Source organism: Ictidomys tridecemlineatus, chromosome 13, assembly GCF_052094955.1.
Source record: "Ictidomys tridecemlineatus isolate mIctTri1 chromosome 13, mIctTri1.hap1, whole genome shotgun sequence".
Classification (NCBI taxonomy): domain Eukaryota; kingdom Metazoa; phylum Chordata; class Mammalia; order Rodentia; family Sciuridae; genus Ictidomys; species Ictidomys tridecemlineatus.
Window position 1 is genome coordinate 17,255,493 of NC_135489.1, and position 19,986 is coordinate 17,275,478.

Genomic DNA, 19,986 nt, shown 5'->3' on the forward strand with positions numbered 1-19,986 from the left:
TAGGCCAGGACCACCCATTCGTTCATTCCACAATGCCACGCATTGTGTAGTGCTGCTGTTCTGAATTGAAAACCGTGGTTTCTATTTACAAGAAGCTTCCAGTTCAGTGAGACCTTGCTGCTTCAGGCAGTCTTCTTATGAAGCAGAGAGAAAATCTTTTGGAGACTTATTATAAAGATGGTACACAAAATGTTTGCGGGCTGATCAGCACAGAGTATGAATGTAGGATAAATGAAATAGTGTGTAGGCTTCAAAGCTTGGTGGGGGAGTTTTGCAATGAAGACCAAGAAAATCACTAAACGGGGCTCTGTGGCTCTCCAGATTGTCCAGAAGTAGGCTCCCTGCCCTATTACTTGCATTTCAATGAGCACACACTAAGCCAAACCCAGTGCCTTTTAGAGGAACCAACAGTCAGTTCCGTCCCTCCTGTTCCTCTTTCATGTTTCTCAAGTTTTCTTTCTCTAGTGTCCCCCAAAGTTTATGTATTGGAAATAATCCTAGAATTCATATGTTAATGACATTTGGAATTGGGCACTTACGGTTAGATGAGATCAGGAGGGTGGGACACCTATGATGGCAATAGTGACTTTATAAGAAGAGGAGAGAGCTGGGGTTGTGGCTCAGTGGTAGAGCACTTGCCTCACATGTGTGAGGCACTGGTTCCATCCTTAGCTCCACATGAAAATAAATAAATAAGCCGGGCAGACTGGAACATGCCTGTAATCCCAGGGTTTGAGAGGCTGAGGCAGGAGGATCGTGAGTTCAATGCAGCTTCAGCAAAAGCGAGGTGCTAAGCAACTCAATGAGACCCTGTCTCTAAATAAAATACAAAATAGGGCTGCGGATGTGGCTCAGTAATCGAGTGCCCCTGAGTTCAATCCCTGGTACCCCCCAAATAAATAAATAAATAAATAAATAAAAGGGATTGTGTCCATTTACAACTAAAAAATTTTAAAAAGAAGAAGACAGATCTGCGCTAGCATGCTTGTTCTGTCTTGCCATGCAGTGCCCTCTGCCATGTCACTATGCTGCAAGAGGGCCCTCGCCCAAGGCTGGTGGTGCCTTGCTCTTGGGCTTCCCAGCCTCCAGAGCTGTGCCAAATGAATTCCTAGTCTATAAAAATTACTCAGTCTGTGGTATTTAGTTGTGACAACAGAAAATGACTAAGACATCCTCCCTTCTTTTCTACACAATTATAAAGTTGACCTTTGAACTATGTCTTTTTGTTTGTTTCTACCAAGAAATCTTGAAGCAAGAAAACATGATTGTAAACAGATAAAAATGTTTCACACTGTCGTTTTTTTAGGGACATGGTTGTTGCTTGGTGGCCAGAATGGAAATTTTTGAGATTTGCCCTGGTTTTGCATAGAATTGAATAATTACCTGATATAGTGAGTTATAGCAAGGGATATGGTTACATATAATTACAGGGCAGTATAATAATGTAGAACATAGAAGATAAAGGTGAGAAGTATAGTCATAGGATGAAAAGTCTAAGTCTAAAATATGTTTTTAAAAATTATAGTTTGCTTATGTGGGCAGTGATTGCTTTTAATGAAACTGAGAACACAGTTGGTAGGGGGTTGGGATCTGGGTCAGGTGGCCCTGCTGCTTCCTCCTGGTGTGTGACTTCAGGCAGTTTGCTTACCTCATTAAGCCCCCTTTCTGATAGGGAGGTAGCAGAATCCACTCCTTGGGTCATTGTGAAAATTAAATGAGATAATCCTAAAAGACATTAGCAAGGTATGTGGCCAAAATTTACTAAATGCGAGTTTTTATTTCTCACCATTGGCCCAGAGTTTACCATCTGATGCAAATTAAAAAGCATCATGCTACATGTTTCAGACCCTTCTTCTAAAGGATCTTGTCCCAAATGGGAACTATTGTACATACTAAATTAATGAAGTTTTACTGTTTAAAATCCCATTTTTTTTTTCTTCTCATAGTTCCCTCCAAAATATGTCCATTTTGAGGCAGACTAGGCCAGGCCAGTGAGTCGTGTGCTTGGCCATCACTCTGGCCGGGTGTGGTGTCCTGCCAGGGATAGCCAACTGTAAGACATTGATTATGACAGCAGGGGCCCTCGTGAACATTGCTTGTTGGCTCTTCAGGCTAGGCCAAGTCAGGGTGCATGGCCACTTTTTCTAAATATGTGTTTGTAGGCCTTTAGAAAACATTATCTGTTCTTTCCAGAGTATTTTACTCTGTCCCTTTTAAAAACATGGTCACCGCCCCACCTTTATCTGCAAGAACAGTCTCTCAACCCTCTTAGTCTGCACTATTTGGGAAACTCCCAGACCCCAGGCATTTAGACTACACTTTTCAAACACTGGACAGGTGAAAAGTCAATGTGAGAAACTGGTTGACCTGCAGCATCTGGGGAGCTCACTCTGTCAATCTGCTAATTGTATTGTCTCCAAGTAGATTAGAAAGCTGTTTCCACTGGCTTGCTAAACCTCAGCGCTGAGAGCCAAGGGTTGCCTAGAAATGAACTTGAAGGTTTTGGGATGTTTGATAATTTTAAAAATGAAGCACATAGTTGTTGAACAGTTGGTCCTTTGAAATTTGCTTATAGGGTCGTGTCCCCTGGGGTGTTTTAACTACAATTCATCTATTTTATACAAGAGAACATAAAATTTGTGGCCTAGAAGGAACTGACAGTTGAAAATGATTCCGTTTATATCCTTCCTTCCTCTTTTTTTTGCAGTCTCTAGCACAAGAATACTGAATCAGACCATTCTTACACACACACACACACACACACACACACACACACACGACCATTGACATCTTGTTTCTGCCCTTGGTAACATGTTCCATTATTTCATAGTTCCCTGGGTCAAGTTATGAAGGATATTGCCCATGTGTACATCCATGTATATATAGGATAAATTCTTTATCTTTTCTTTCACTTTTAACCTAATTGTTTCTAGTGGCAATTTTATGTCATGTTCTTCATTGCAGTCCCTGCAAATACTTTGAAAAATAACATAATCTGGGTTCTAACATAATCTAAGTTCTGTTATTCCTTGACGTTTGTATAGTGTATGCTCCATATCATTCTTGAGTGTTAGTTTTGTATAATCTCATGAAAGGCAATGCAGTGAGACCAGGTGACTTTAGGAAGCTTTCAGTTTTATGATTTTATGAATGCCTGAATATTTATGTGATATGACTGCCTTTGGAATGCAGGAGGATAAAGAAGATAGAAAGGGGAATTGGTGAAACCACAGAGGAAGAAGGAACACAGATGTAGACTCAGGCCATTTTAGGGCCACAAACAATTACTGTACATCTCACTTGATGCCTCTAACTTAATTAAGCATTGTTTATGTATGTTATCAATGAACTTTTAATGTGACTCTCAGTGCTTTTGCATTTGTTTAATAAAGTGAGTGACCTGGGGGCTCAGGGAAGTGGGTAGTGGGAACAGATGGGATGTAGAAGGAGATGGGCTTTGGAATGGGGGACCCGGGTTACAATTTCAGCTCTTCTTCCCACCAGGTATGGTTTTAGACAGGTCAGTGAACTTTCAGCATCTCTGTTTTCCTATCTAATAAATGGAGTTTAAGTGTGTGTGTGTTGGCGGGGATGGGGGGGGCGGGGGGAGCAGAGTGTCTCCTCCAGTGTCTAGTGTGCAAGAGTTGACACTTTAAGAACAAGAACAAGTGCTAGTTTTTCCTCCCTTTTCTTGAATCTCTCTTCTGAGCCAACAATTAGGAAAAGAAGTATGAATTTTAAAAACCATCATACTAAGTAAAAGTGTATGGGTAGGCAGTTGATCTTAGAGAATGGTGACCCAAAGTCCATGTACCAGCTAAAGAATAATTAAGATCCCAGGAATATTCTAAACTTGCCCACATTATCAGCATCATAGGACATTACATTCACTGTTCTTTGTTCTGGGCATTACACTGTGTTTGGTGACTCTAAGGAATCTATATAAAGATTAATACTTTCTCCTTTCCACTTGTGCTTCCTAATAGCTCCTCACAAATACTATATTGGATTCCGGTACGTCCATCCTTTAACAGAAGAAGCAATTGACGAGATGGAGAGAGATGGACTAGAAAGGGCCATTGCTTTCACACAGTATCCACAGTACAGCTGCTCTACCACTGGTAAGGGTGGCTTTTTAAAATTTATTTATTCTAATTTGTTATGTATAACAGCAGAATGCATTTCAGTTCATATTACACATGTAGAGCACAGTTTTTCATGTCTCTGGTTGTACACAAAGAATAGTCACACCATTTGTGTCTTCATACATGCACTTAGGGTAATGATGACTGTCTCATTCCAAGGGGTGGCTTTTTTGACAATGGGCAAGTGGATAAGACCCTGGCAAAGTTAACCAGGGAGTCCGAGTGCTGTAAAAAGGATAAATCACTTAGATTTGAATGGCAAATCCAGCCTGTCTCCTTTAAACATGAGAGTTCAGGTCAGTCCGTTTGAAATCTCATGGTTCATCTGCTCCTTGAATTATTGGCTGGTCAGCCGAGAATTACAAATGGTGGGTGGAAGGCAGTGCTGTGTGTGTTCACTGCCTTAATGCAGTTGGATAACGGATCAGTAATGAACCTTAAGCCACTCTCTAGGTTTACCTCACATTCTTCTTTTTTTTTTTTTTTCCAAAAATGTTTTTGGCCGTATTGGAGATTGAACCTGGGGGCTCTACCCTTAGTCCTTTTTTATTTTGAGACAAGGTCTTGCTAAATGGCCCAAGCTGGCTTTGAACTTGTGGTCCTCATCCCTTAGCCTCCTGAGTAGCCCCTGTGCCTGGCACACATATAGCCTTGTAGTTATGGCTACCCTGATATTAATTAGCAGAGGTGATTGCTGTTTCTCTTTTGGAAGCAGATGCCTGTGTAGCATGGACAGTAGTGGTATTTTGTTGTTATTGTGCTGCATTCAGTGACAGTTGGTTGATAATTAAACTGAAATCCAGTTCTGGATTCCCTTTGCAGACTTCCCTCAGTGTTCTTTATTTTAGAAAATGTTACTGCTTGCTGTTCCCATGTACTTAACTGGAGCAGGAGAATAAGTTGTTTGGCAATCTCTGTGTCATTGCTAATAGATAAAATGCCTACTGTCACCTACAAATACATTTATTTTTACTCCCAAAATGCTCTTAGGCAGTAATGTTTATTATTTCTATAACTATAAGGAGAAACAAAGGCTGCTGGTAGGAGAAACATTCAGAGTTTGTTGAGTGCCTTAAATATTTATCCAGAGCCCCTGTCAGGCACCCTCAAATATCTGAATTGTGATTTCTTTTCAAAATGTACTTCTCAACTTCAAATTTTTCTGGTAATATATTATTGGAAATGAGTCAGATCTTAGAATCTACTCAGATCTACTTCTGTCTTGCTTTAAAAAAATTTACCTTAATCTATAAATGTTTGCTCTCAAACGTTGGTAGGTTTAGAAGATTGTTCTTCTATGACAAAGGGTTGACTTTGGGTTTTGTTTTCCAGCTGGCTTTTTGTGTGTGTGTTTGGAGCTTCAGAACATACTCAGTTTTTTTGAGTGCATCTGTGTGTAAGGACAGGTACATCTTTACCTCTGAGGGTGAAAGCCTTTGAGATACACATTTATTCTTTGAGGCCCTAGAGTGTCGTTTATCTATTTTGTCTTTTAGACATGAGCTGTCATAGCAGAGCCAGTATAGTTTGGGTGTTATCACAAGCACTTTTCTCATTTGTATTTACCCCTTCTGCTGGTTTATTGTTTCCGAGTAATCTGAATATGCTAATATAGCGGCCCAAATTCCTTTTATTATATCCAATAATGATACCCAGGTATTTTGTGAAACTGAAAATGACATGGAATATTTTTTGAAAATATTAGTTTTCAATATTCATATTGGTTTGCAATATGAATATAGTAGTAACTACTTTTGATTTCTAGAGATTATTTTTGACCATTGAATGGACTCAATTGGGATTCTTTTGATTCACTGTTTTCTACTCACAAAATTGAACCTTTTTATTTTTGTGAAAGTTGAGCCTTAGCCTAACCATATGTTTGAGTTAAAATATGGCTCTGTTCTGATTAGCCTTTTAAATGGGAAACCTAACTGACTAATAGTTCCTATGATTAGAAAACCCACTGGCTTGGTGATGGGAAGCAAGCAAATATTTTGGAACTTGTCCTATTTTAAGATTGAGGAAGAGGCTCCATTTAGGATTGGCTTCATGGGTTAGAGTTTGGCCACAATGCCCAATTCCCTGGGCCAAGAAAAAGTTGCTTTGGTTGGCACCATCTGCCCTCCTGTAGGCTTCAATTTTTCATCTCCCACTTAGAAATACAAATTTTGTTAGAGTGCCTGTAGGGACTTGGTATCCATTTAACTTATTCTAGGGATGATGATGTTGTAGCAGCACATACAAAGAGAAAGTCCTGATAGAAAGTGTGGCTCACCTTATTGTGATACCATGAAGATGTGTGCTGATAACGCTGTCATTGTAACATAGAAAGTATTTATCTCATAATATTAAATAAAAATGCAAAAATACTCAAGATATATATATATATATATATATATATATATATATATATATATATATATATATACACACACACACACACTAGTATTATAAAAAAAATATTATTGTAAAACAAAGCAGCTATAAAGAAAATACCTGAAAACAATTGTGTTAGAACAGAACAATGACTGCATTAGCATGCTGGGATAATGGCTGGTTTCTTTGTTCCTTTCTTCCTCACCCATACATTTTCTGTAACGGGACTGATTACCCTCATAATGGGAAAAAATTCTAACCTGCTTTCAATTGTAAGACTTGGTCCTGATAAGTAACAACTGCTTATATTTCATAAATCTCCAACCATCACGTTTCTCACTAGAAATGGCCTCAATAATCTTTGAGAGTCTGTTGTAATTGATTGCTTTCTTGTGACCTTCATTTGCAGGGTAGTTAAATCTATATGCATTTTAGAGTATTGAAAAGATTGTAATTAGACTGGGATTCTGTATAGAAGCAGTTACCTACTTTGAACTTTTAATTACTGCCTTTCCTAGTCTTTTTTAATTTTGACAATAATCAAAGTATGTCTACCATATTTCAGGGAGCAGCTTAAATGCCATATACAGGTACTATAATGAGATGGGAAAGAAGCCCACGATGAAGTGGAGCACTATCGACAGGTGGCCCACACATCCCCTCCTCATCCAGGTAAGCCAGGACTGCCAGCAGTCCCCATCACCAGCCTCTGGAATGATCAGGTTCTTGTCCCTTCTTGGTTTGTGGTGTCCTTCTGAGCCTCCTGTTCTCTTGCTTAAATTACATGCCAGGGGTTTAAAAGAAAGTATTAGAGTCCTGATTTATTATGAAAAGAGAAAATAAATTTAAAGATTAAAATAGTTCTACTCTTTTCTTTCTTCACATTAGTGCTCTTAGTCTCAAATCATAACAAAATAACATTTTGAGTTTTGTGTTTCCCAAAGACCAGAAGAATATTTAAGACTGTACATGTTTCGGCTAATTTACATTCATAGATTGAATTACTCATAATAACTGAAACCCTTTATTTTCTAAATATTTTAAAATATCAAATTTAAAAAATTTAATGTGCCTACATGTTCTGAGACATGAAAATAAAAATGTTTCAATGGAAAAAAGTTTCATTGATTTAAGAAGTTTCAACTTTCTCCTGTACAACTTATATGTATAATACGTATATTAATGGGTACTTGATTTTAGGAAAATCATTTTAAACTACAATTCTAAAACAAATAGTTTTGAGTTGGTATTTTATTCTTTTATGTCCTTTAAATATGGGAATGCAATGGGTAAAATATTGCCCAGATTCATACAAATAAGTTTTTTTGTTGTTGTTGTTTTGTTTTTTTGTCAGTAGTTCTAGATTGTCCAGTTTATTTTCCATTCTTTGAACATTCTCTGACCTCTGGCAAAATACCCCGTGAATTAAAATCTACAACCACTAGATGGTGCTAGACATCATTAAAACCAGACCCTCTCTCTCCAGAGCAGACCCGGCCCCTTAGGCTGGTAAAGGGTTAATTCAGGGAGTGAACTCCAGTTTTAAGTAAAAGGTGAATAGAAGGAGCCCCGATGGGGATGGGTGTCTCCGAGGGCTCTGTGTTCCCTGGCAGGACCCAGCACTGCCCGGAGCCCCACATCCCTGACTGCAGCCCTTGGAGGCTGTGGCTGGAGGGAGGGGTGTTTCAGGTCAGCATCGACATGTGGTGCAGAGTACCGAGGGATCTGCACAGCATCTGCCTGCGCTGATCGAGGGAGTAATTAGATTTGCATTAAAATTCAGCCCTTTGAAAAGGGGGGAAGCAGAAAGATGGAAAGGTCTCTTAACTGAGGAAGTCTCTGTTCATAAAATAAAAGGGAATTTTAGAGGCATTTATCTGCCCTCCTGGATGGTGTGATTGAAAGCTCTGAGGGCCGCGGTGCCTCTTTCATTCTGCAGAGGGCTGCGCTCAGAAGATCCCGCAGATGGGCTGTAGGTGATTTAAGCTGCACGTTGCGTGCCCATGACGCCTTGGTGTTGAAGATGGTCTGGACACTGCGATGAGCCATGATGAATAATGTTCGTGTTTGCTGTTTTGCAAGCTGAGAAAGGGAAAGAAACACTGAGCTCTGGATGAGTTAGGAATTTTTTTGGAAATGAAAACAAAACTAAAACCCTTAATTAAACCAAAACTAAAAATAGAGTTTAAAGAAACAAAGTATGGTTCCTTAATCCACATTTCTACTTAGTACAGGTAATAATTACTCAAAATAGTCATTTTACTACTATGATCTCTGATATTGCTATTTATCTCACTGTTGGAGTAACTGGAGTCAAATTATGTCCCAAGATACTTAAACTTCACAGTGGCCTCCTTATCTAGGTTTTGCCCCCAAATAACCCTTTCTAAACATCCTTAGTTCCCAAACTCTGCAAAGACCACCGGAAAGTATAGTTTTTGTTTATATGAAATATTACCACATTTAATCTACTGTTAAATCATAAATTCTGAAGAGGGAAACTTAACTTTAGGTGTCTTCTTAGGTAATATGGTATTTATTTATCAAATTTGAGAGTTCTAGAATGATTGATAATACCTCAATATTCATTAGGGAATAGTTTGCACCTTTTACAGTATTGACTGGCCACTGATATAGCAGAACACTTACAAAGGCAGATTTGTATGGCTCTGGGAAATGACCCTTTATCAATTAAGAAAATCTTTTTATTTGGAAATAATCTCAAGGATTTATTAAAAATGATAAGCATAAGAAGAGTATAGCCAGGCTGTGGTGTACACCTATTAGCCCAGCTGCTCTGGAGACTGAGGCAGGAGGATCACTTGAGCCCAGGGGTAGGTGACCAGCCTGAGCAATAGAGAACCCTGTGTCAAAAAAAAAAAAAATGTATAGGGAATTTTCTTCTGCTCTTTGCCTACATTCATGTATTGTTAACATTTATTCTACTTGCTTTATTATTTGCATGTTCTGTGTGTATGACTATGTATGTTTGTGCATACATGTGTATTTTTCCAGAACATTTTGAGAGTGTTACTACCTTCTACACCTAAACATTCTAAGACCAGGACTATTCTCATACATAACTGCAACACAGCATTCAACATCAGTGAATTTAAACATTGATACTCAATTTTATCTCATTTCTGTTCATATTCCAGTTTCGTCAGTTGATCTGTTTCTGCCCTTTGTAGCACTTTCTTTATAAGTGAAATGATAAAGAATGATTCAAGTGTGAGATGAAAGAAAGCCTCTTATGATCTGGCATTTCAGCACCTATCCATGTGAATTGGGAAATGCCAGCTAGATGGAGGGAGTGAACTGGTCTGGTGGACAGAGGTTTGTAGGCGGGACCTGTGTTCTAGCCCCAGTTCCCAGATGTGGCTGGACGGCCTCATGTCCACAGCATCTTTCCCTGCTCTGTTCATCTAATGGGGGTTGTGCCACCTGTCATCTGTTGTTAGGGACGGTGTGAGAAAGGTTGAGATTGCCTCCATGAGGATCCTGGACTCAGGAGGAAGATGTCATAAAAATAGAAGAGTATTTTCTTATTTCTCTCCTATTTCTCGCTAATGTATTTTCATGCAATATGCCTGAAAGCCAAAGAAAGGAAGATTAAGAAAGACCCTGTAAGCTGTTTTCCTGCTAACAGAGCAGATGCGAGGCCTTAAAACAGCTTCTCTTTCCCATCTGTGTTTCCTTTCCATCTGGAAGTGTGCCCTGCTCTTCCCGAGGGGAGGCAGATCCACAGCATTCATTTGCAGGGAGCCATTAGTGAGCTTCAGAAGTTTCCCATCAAATTCCCCAGGCCCCTCAAACCGTTATGATCCATTTTGATGATGGACCAAAGCAAAGAGACTGTACTGTTTGCATTTTTTTAAAAAAAAAAACTGTTCTGATTTTTTAGAGTTGCTCTGAGACTTTTGGTATAACTCTTATTTTTGAAATATTTTCTTGCCTTCCACTTCTTTGTTCCTATTTCCTTGTTTCCTTCTTTCTTGGGATTCCCACAGTGCTTTGCAGACCACATTCTGAAAGAACTGGACCATTTCCCACCTGAGAAGAGGAATGAGGTGGTCATTCTGTTTTCTGCTCACTCACTGCCAATGTCTGTAAGTAAGAGCATTTTGTTGGGTGACCTAGTGGTTGGATACTGGGTTGTTTTGTCTTCTAGATATGTAAAATGAATGTAGCTCCAAAAGGTTCTAATCCCTTATGGAAGAATGACTTCTAAAATTCTAGACTTAACTTGGTACAGATTTCGTTTGACTCAGTATTTTCAACCTCATAACAATACAAATTAAAATATTGTAAATATTTTCTTAGTGCTCTTAAAATGATAATTGGAAGAGATATTTAGAAGAATTTCTAGGAAGTAGGACTGTTGAAGGAAGAGTTTTTGCCTGCCCCATTGAGGCTGGTATTTAAGTGTGTTCAGTTATACAGCCAGCCACCATTCAGACCAGGTCCCCCAGTTCTATCCTTCTGTTCTCAAGACTTGGTACAGGCCATTTGAATTCCAGGAAGAAAGTATAGTTTCTGATTTGTGAAGACTATTTTGGCAAGTGAATACATAGCACAGCAGATTGTGATCTGGTTGCTCCTTAGTTCATCATATTACACCGAGTTGTTTATGAAAGTACTACAAACTGGGCCATGCGAGTGAAATATTTAGAAACAAGATCCAGTTAGTGTGCCATATAATCTAAATATATTGTGATGTTTGTTTTTGGTACTGGGGGTCGAACTCAGGGGCTCTTAACCACTGAGCCACTTCCCCAGCCCTTTTTTGTATTTTATTTAGAGATAGGATCTCACTGAGTTGCTTAGTGCCTTGCTTTTGCTGTGGCTGGCTTTGAACTTGAGATTCTCCTGCCTCAGCCTCCTGAGCCACTGGGATTATAGGTATGGGTCACTGTGCCCAGCACCATGTAATTTATAGAAGGGCTTGGAATAAGTAATTAGTTTCATCAGCTCAAAACTGGTATTGGGTCCTAAAAACATTGCTTTTCAATGCTGGGTGCGGTGGTGCATGTCTGTAATAGCGGCTACTAGGGAGGCTGAGGCAAAGGATTGCAAGTTCCAGGCCAGCCTGGGCAATTTAAGAGAAATCCTATCTTAAAATAAAAAAGATCTGAGTGAAGAGGTGAAGTGCCACTGAGGTCAGTCCGCAGTACTGGAAAACAAAGCAAAGTAATAACAGCAAAAAATATTGCTTTCCAAGCCAGAGGGATGAGAATTATATTTTCTTAAGTGTGATTAAAGTTTGAATTTGATGGTTAATGGAGCCAGCGTGTCCTTGGTGGTCATCAGAGCCAAGCCCTGTGCAGCGTGTCCTCTCCTATACCACAATTAGGCAGTCACTGCTTGGGCAGTAGGTGGCTCTGGAGATAAATTTCTCCCTTCTTGCCTATTTCATTTTAAGAGTATTATATTCTCTTTGCTGGTGTTATGCAGATCCTCTTTTTAAAAAAAATTTTTTTAAAAATATTTTTTAGTTGTAGTTGGACACAATATCTTTATTTTATTTATTTATTTTTATGTGGTGCTGAGGCTCGAACCCAGGGCCTCACACATGCTAGGCAAGCGCTCTACCACTCAGCCCCAGCCCCAGCCCCAGCCCCAGCCCCAGCCCCATGCAGATCCTCTTCACGTACCCGTCCTATGTGTGATGAAACCTGAAGTGCCAGAGGGCAGCTCCTGAACGGGGCCAGGAGAACATTTTGCACTGGAACATTCCCTGTGCCTCCTTGTGGTCTCTCACCCCCGATCTCCCTTCCCTTGCCTTCCTGCAGGGACTGGGCATGGTACTGTGCTTCTGGGTTCCTGTTAGGGACTGAGGGATGCCATGAAGTCACCAAGGCTAGGGAAGGTGGCAGGACTGTCAAGAAAGAAAACTGACCTAGGAAGCCCTCTTTTTACCTACACTCATAACTAATAACTTTTTTACTTTGCAATAATTTTTAAACTTACCAAAGAGTGGCCTGAAGAGTACAGAGAAGTCCCACATGCCCTTCATTCAGCTTCCCCTAATGCTAAATCTTACATAAAATAGTACAGTATCAAACTGAGAGATGAGCATTGGTGCAATTCTGTTGACTAAACTGCAGACTTTATTTGGATTTTACTCATTTTCCCACCAGTGTCCTTTTTCTGTTCCTGGTTCCCACGCTGTGTTTGGCAGTCTTTTCTCGCCAGTATCCTCCAATCTATGACAGTTTTTCGTACTTTTCTTTTATTGCTCTGCTAGGTTGAAGAGCTATTTCCCGAATTCCATTGCTTTTGGTGTGTCCCTCCATTTGGGGTTTATCTGGTATTTTCCCATGATTGGATTGTGACTGTGTGGTATTAGCAGGAGCACTCTTCTCAGTGAATCATGTGGGGCTCTGTGACATTGGTGTGTTTTATTCCTGGTGACGTGGTCTTTGGTTATTTGGTTAAGGTGGTATCTGCTATATTTGTCCCTGGAAAAGTTACTGTTTTTCTCTTTGTAATTAAAAATACCTTGGAGGAGATGCTTTGAGACTATGCAAAATTTTGTTATTCCTCAGATTTTTGCCACTGATTTTAGCATTGGGGTGTCAGCAGTCATTAATACACTGTCCTAATGGCCACTTTGTATTTCCTTCATTTCTTTTATATTTGGCTTCTAATGGCTTTTTAACCAATGGTAATATCATAAAATATAGTTTGTCAGTATTTCATGCCAATAATATAGTATTTATTGAGCACCAATTATAATCTAGGTACTGTTCTCTCATAGGATATGAGAAGGGAGAAAACAGTCAAAAATCTTTGTCTCTGGAGAGTAGTAGTAAAAGATACTAAACATAATACGTAAGAAAATAGCAATGTAGATTAGAAGGTAAGAGATGTCAGAGAAGAAAATAAAGCAGGGTGAGGAGGTAGGGAATCAGTACACAGGAAAATATTAAAACACTTAAAATATCTGCACCAGACATTTTCAAATGTAGTAGCAGGCTGTCCTGATAGAACGTGTATCAGACATTTGCTGCACACGGAGCATTTATCTACTGTCCATTGTTGTGGGGAGAGAGGAGAGAGAAGGAAGCAGAAGACACAGGTCATGTTCCCCAGGAGCCTGGAGTCTGAACCACACGCTTCCTCCTTCCTCCTCTTGTTCCCTTGGAGTTTATCGTAAACTCAGCAGCTGCATATTCGTCCATACAGCATGTGTTCAGTTCCTGCTTTAAAATCATCCACTCACTTCACTACATAGGTACAGCTTGCTGTCCCATGTTGGCTCTTCCTGCCCAACTTCTTTGTGTTATTTTTCGTATCAGAGGTGGGGGTGGGGGGAACAATCCTCCATAATTAGACTTTGTCAATCTCCTACAACAACATTGTAGAATTGTTAAATCTTCTTAGGGACCTTGGAGGTGATTGAGTATAGTTGTTCTCTTTGGCCAGTGAAGAAATGGAACCAGTGAAGCACCATGATTGCTCAGATGATATTGTCTTTAATGCCAGAGACAGGGAAGACTCTGGTCTGGGACTCACACCATGTTACCGCACAGTCGGAAGCTCTTAGAGCTTTTCATGACGTTGGCAACTGAACACCCTTGTGTCTCTGATGCAGGTGGTCAACAGAGGGGACCCCTATCCTCAGGAGGTAGGCGCCACTGTCCACAAAGTCATGGAGAGGCTGGGTTACTCCAACCCCTACCGCCTGGTTTGGCAGTCCAAGGTAGGTGGCTTTCACACATTTGCAGACCGCCCTCAAGATCATCTGGTTCAGGACTTAGCTATAAAATAATTCAGTTCAGTTCATCCACATAGATAGACTGCTCTATGACCTGCTTGCTCATCCTGGGCAGAAAGAATTCACTGAGCGAGTAAGATAAAAAGATAAAAGGAAATCAAAAGAATTAGTTGAGTTCTATTGGCTTAATATTTTATTTTTAATTGTAATGACAGACTGTTATTTACTTATTTATGTGCTCATCCTCCTTTCTCATAGGTTGGTCCAGTGCCCTGGTTGGGTCCTCAAACAGATGAGTCTATCAAAGGACTTTGTGAGAGGGGGAGGAAGAATATCCTTTTGGTCCCAATAGCATTTACCAGTGATCACATTGAAACACTGTACGAACTGGATATCGAGTACTCTCAAGTTTTAGCTAAGGAGGTGAGCACTCCCATCTGGCTTATTAAGCCCATTGTGATCGGTTTTAAAAGGAAAGTTTCTCTACAGACATCTGTCATTCAAAAATATTGTTTGCCGTATGTGATTGCAGATACTCTAGCCTCATTGTTTTAAATAATGCTTCATCTGTGTGATAGTCTCAACACTTGGAGTTACGTCTGGAGTTACTTTTGTGCCTTTTAAAACCAGGTGGCCCAGGGATCATTTTGTTTAGTTCAGATGACTGTAGTATGTGAAAATAATAAAGCTGCATTCCTTTAAGAAAAGTGAATTATATACATTACCTATTCAGATGGAAAATTTTTCCCTGTTCCATAATTCCTTTTCTTTACCAATATGGTTATATCATTAACGAAGGTTATTCTACTGTTTCTGTTTGGATTTCAGGGCATATAGGGCTTGTTGTCATTTCAGAGAAGAACACGGAATGAACAAGAAGCAGAGTGTGTTGTGATTTCCTTGACCTCTTTTATGCACTCACTTAATTAGCTGTTTGCTACCATGTTGTAATCAATCTGATTATTGAAATAATACCACCTTGGTATCTCATAAGATGGATGTTCAGGATGGAGAAAAACTATTGCTTGCCTATCTCATGGCTTCTGAGGGATGGCCTGAAAATTGTGTCCAATTTATGGTGGAAGCCTGGGGACTCAGAAAGCCCCTTCTCCCTCTCATCTTCGGCCAGAATTCCTGGTCATCTTCATCGACAGAGGCCTGGCCTTGCAAAGCACTGTAACCCCTTGGAACTGGGTGGCTGGTGCTGGGCATGGTGGAGAGTGGGTGGGGGCAGAACCTTAGCCAATCCCCAGCCTCATTATTTGTGTATACGTTGCTGGTCTCAAACATCCAGGAAGGTAAGAAGGTTCTAAACTTGCTCATCCACAATTAAGAAGAATTTGTCGGCAGGCAGATTGTAAGTGACCAAGGTGAGGCAGTGTCATTGCTTATGCATTTTGTTTGATGATTCTTCTGAATCCCATGATCACGTGGGCCAATTGTGCACTTTGTAAAAAGACTGCAGTAAAAATATGGTTCATACCAGTGTGTTTGGAAAACAAGTTTTTGTCTCTACTGAGTGACAATCTCATCCATTCATATTACTTAATAACCAAAGCAATTATTAGTAGCTAATAAATTAGTCCCTATATTGATTAAAGAAAAACAACTGAACTATAGTTTATTTCATTATTTTTATGGCAGAATACAGAATGTTTAAAATAACTAACTTCAAAAAGTTTAAAAAATTCTCCCTAAATAGAGATTACTTTATTGCTTTTTGATAATAAAAATAATAAAGATATTAGCACAGAGAGAATAGAATGTGTATGACATAGAGAATAGAATGCACTCATAATCTTATCCCAAGAGAGAACATCTATTCATATTTTGATAAAGATATGCCCCTTTTTCTCCTAATAAGTAAATATGTATTTTAATAAAACTAGGTTTCTTGTTTCTGCTTGTGTTTCATACTGTTTTATAATCTTTTTTTCTTTAAAAATGTATATTATGAACTCATTAGTAAATATAATTAGATCTCTAATTATTTTTATAGAGATTAGTATCCATTTATAGAGATTAATATATATTTAAGGCATTTTTAATTTTTATTCTCATACACTACTGTAGAATAAATGTTTTTATTTTTTCAGTTATTTTCTTTGGATAAGTTCCTAGAAAGGATGGCAGTGCTGAAAGTCCTCTCAGTTTTCCTGAAGATGTGCCCTGACTGTCCTTCAGCAGTGAGGGAGGCTGTCCTCCGCCAGCACTGGTCATTCTGCGGCGACTGACTTTGGCGTGAGGTTTTAGGATCAGCCTCTTCAGTGGAGAGCGAGGTTTTTGCCTGGAATCTTACTGCATTCTTGTGCCCATCTTCAGATGTTAATGCCAGTCTAAAACTGAAGTGACTCATGAGCTCATCAGCAGGAAAGGGGAAAGAGAAAAGCATGACTACCCCAGTGCATCACTGTTAGACAGTTCTCAATTATTTGGGGGATAATTAACTGGATGTTTTTGGACAGGGAAAAGAAAAGTCATACTAAAATAATACTCAGGTTAAATTTTATTTTCTGTAGGAATATGTTTAGAATCTAAACCGTATGGATCCAATCTAGACCCAATATATATCTTTTTAAAAAATATATATATATATATTATTTAGTCGTAGTTGGACACAATACCTTTATTTTATTTATTTATTTTTATGTGGTGCTGAGGATCAAACCCAGAGCCTCTCAAGTGCTAGATGAGCACTCTACCACTAAGCTGCAACCCTAGCCTCCCAATATATACCTTAGAGTTCATAAATTAATTTCCTTCATTTTGGCACTTGAAATGGAAGCAAGTAGGAAATTTTACTTAATTAAAACAACATTCTGGGGCTGGGGATACAGCTCAGTTGGTAGAGTGCTTGCTTTGCATGCACAAGGCCCTGGGTTCAATCCCCAGCACCAAAAAACCAACCAAACAAACAACATTCTATTTAGGTAGAGACAGTAAGAGTATGCATTAGAAAAGTGGAATCAAAGAAATGGTTAGAAGATTTAAATCACTTGAGAATTCCATCAAGGAGTATCTCAAACATGGTTTGGAAGCAAACCACCTTTGGGAAGAAAATGGGGTGGGGGAAAACATAGAAATTGGAGAGTAATTTATGATAAGAATCAATCTATGTGCCCTCTCCCTGTGTGTCACTTAACACTGGAAGTCAGGCTGTGAGTTGTGTGTGCATGTGTTTGTTTATTATTTTTGTTAGCAGTCAGTTTCTTAAAAACAAAAAAAAAATGAAAATAAAACATGTCTGTGTTTTTCCTCCCCTTTCTCATTTGATTCAGTGTGGAGCTGAAAACATCAGAAGAGCGGAGTCTCTTAATGGAAATCCATTGTTCTCTAAGGTATCTGCAGTGTTACAACCATTTTAGTAGAACATTCCGGGGAGTAATCCTCTGAGAAACTCTTGCAGAATATTGGTTTTCTCACATATTAGAACATTTGGAGTTCCAATTAATTACAAAAATAAGATCGAATCCCTCATCCACTCCCTCCTTTCTCCTTTCGGTAGCCCCCATTTTCTTCTGTCTGCCCACCATAACTATGTCTAATTTAAAATTTTCTTTTCAGAGAAAAGGTAGAGTGGGTGGGGTAAGAGGATTCATTTTCTAAAATCTTGATTTTAACTTTCCTTAAACTGAGGAAGCTCAGTAAAGGACAGTGTTACAGAATTCAGTTCAAGGGCTGCACAACTCCAATTAAAAGAAGCCCAGATAACCAGAGCAGTCACGCAGACAGAGAGGAGGTGGGCGTCCCGGGCCAGCGGACTCTTCGCTCCTGATGGCTCTGTGCTCCTTGTGTGTCTTGCAGGCCCTGGCTGATTTGGTGCTCTCTCACATCCAGTCCAACAAGCTGTGCTCCAAGCAGCTGACTCTGAGTTGTCCACTCTGTGTAAATCCTGTCTGCAGGGAGACTAAGTCCTTCTTCACCAACCAGCAGCTGTGACCCTGCTAGAGGAGCCCGTGGGATTAGGCAGATGGCCAACATCCAGACACCACTGTGTGGAGGGGATGCTGTTCAGAGATTGGAAAGAAGCCATTTTAGTGGATACACAGCCTTTGGGCACAGACTGTGTGATTTGCTGAGAAATGGACTCTGAAATCCTTACTGAAGGACTTATATTTTCATAAACCTATATCAGTAGCATTTGTAATCCCTCTTTCTGGGTAAATTTACTAGTTTGTAACATCCCCTATGACATTAAAAAATGAGTTAAAAAATTTATCTGATGCGATATATACCAATTTAAATACGTGAGATCGGTTTATAGCCTTGTGCATACAGGTTTTTAAATGAATATAGTTGAGTTTATGCAGTATCATTTGAAAAAGCAATATTAGCTAAACTTTCCCTAAACCCATAGGTTATGGAACATCTCTGAGATGGTCTGGTTTCCTTCCATGGTTGCCATTGCTAGTGAGGCCACCATTTTTTGGTCCTGTAGGTGTCTGCATGAGAATCTCTTTCTCCACTCTGAAACTGAATCAAATGCAAATTTCAGAAGTGTTCTGAGATTCCCTGAGCACATAAGGCTAATAAATGTGTAGAAATCAGTGTTTGGCATATCTGCCTTGGTTTGAATCCATGGTGCCTTAGGGAAGGGGACTCCCGCTGCTTCCTGTCTCTGAGGACATCACTGCCAGGAAACACTGCTGATGGGCTCCCTCTTGAAATCTGCCTGGAGCCTTTCCAGCTGGTATCGTCTTGATCTTAGTTGAATGTCTCCTTTCTGCACATTTAAGAATTATTTTATCAAGTTGACTACATTTTGTAACCTTGGATTCTTTCTTCATTAATAATTTTATTATAGAAATATATAGCCATAGAACAACTGAAAAATACAGAAAGGAGAAATAACCCCTTGAATGCAACAGGTATTATCATCTTATTGTATTTTATGCTGGTCTTTTCCTGTGGATATTTTCAATGCCATTGTCACCTTGAATTTGTGAGTGAAAAGTTGTTCTAAAAATGTAGAAATAATATCGGATCAGAATCTGATCTTCTATAGTTGGATTTAAATGGCTTAAAAACTCTGATGGATCTATGAAGCATTTGTACTGATCACTTTTTCTTCCTCCAAGCCCCCAAACTTTGTTCTTCAAAAGAGCATTTCTTTGATTATTTTTTTAAAGCCAGTTCATAAAATGGAAGTGATTAGGGGATTCATAGATCTTCTATATTCAGGATTTGCTGTTAATAAATATTATGACATCATTAAAGTTTTAACCAGTTTGATCCATGCTGTCTGTTAAAATTGATCAAAATGATTAAATATGAGGAATTTACTTTGTAATACAGAGAAAGATATACACCAACTGCTCAAATCGTTTTCCTATACTGATAATGGCCCTCAAATTTGAGTAACATCTAACACTTTCATTTCCAAATTGTCTTTTTTATTCGCTGGAGGTTTCTAGGGAAAGATAGAAGGCATAGATATTGGGAATTTCCCGATATCCTTTTCCATCACCTTTTTAGGGATTAGGTTCAAAGCAGACTGTGAGTGACTGTCCCACGGTGGAGTGAATTCTCTGGGTAGTAATGCTGCCTGGTGTTGGAAGGCAGGTTCCCTCATAGCCCTTCTCCCTCCTTCAGGATACTGGCTGATGATCTGTGTCACTCCTTCAACTGCTTTAAAGGTGAAAATATATTACTGTGGAGATGTAGAAAGTTTTGACACAGGGGACCCCTTGCTAGGGCATCTGAAGCCCCTCATTTGCTAAGAAAACTGCAGATCAGCACTGA

The 19,986-nt window shown here is 39.3% G+C and overlaps 1 protein-coding gene across 2 annotated transcripts in view; it reads left to right on the plus strand.

Annotated features, from left to right (window-relative positions):
* The window catches only part of Fech (ferrochelatase), a 32,832-nt gene extending 13,356 nt beyond the window's left edge, over positions 1-19,476 (plus strand). For both annotated transcript variants that reach the window (XM_005323037.5, XM_040272661.2), the window contains 7 exons: positions 3,987-4,121; positions 7,090-7,196; positions 10,535-10,633; positions 14,122-14,229; positions 14,503-14,667; positions 17,523-17,582; positions 18,049-19,476. In XM_005323037.5, the coding sequence (XP_005323094.1) occupies positions 3,987-4,121; positions 7,090-7,196; positions 10,535-10,633; positions 14,122-14,229; positions 14,503-14,667; positions 17,523-17,582; positions 18,049-18,183 (809 nt within the window). In that variant the 3' untranslated portion in view covers positions 18,184-19,476. The remainder of the gene's footprint in view (positions 1-3,986; positions 4,122-7,089; positions 7,197-10,534; positions 10,634-14,121; positions 14,230-14,502; positions 14,668-17,522; positions 17,583-18,048) is intronic.
* The last annotated feature ends 510 nt before the right edge of the window (positions 19,477-19,986 follow it).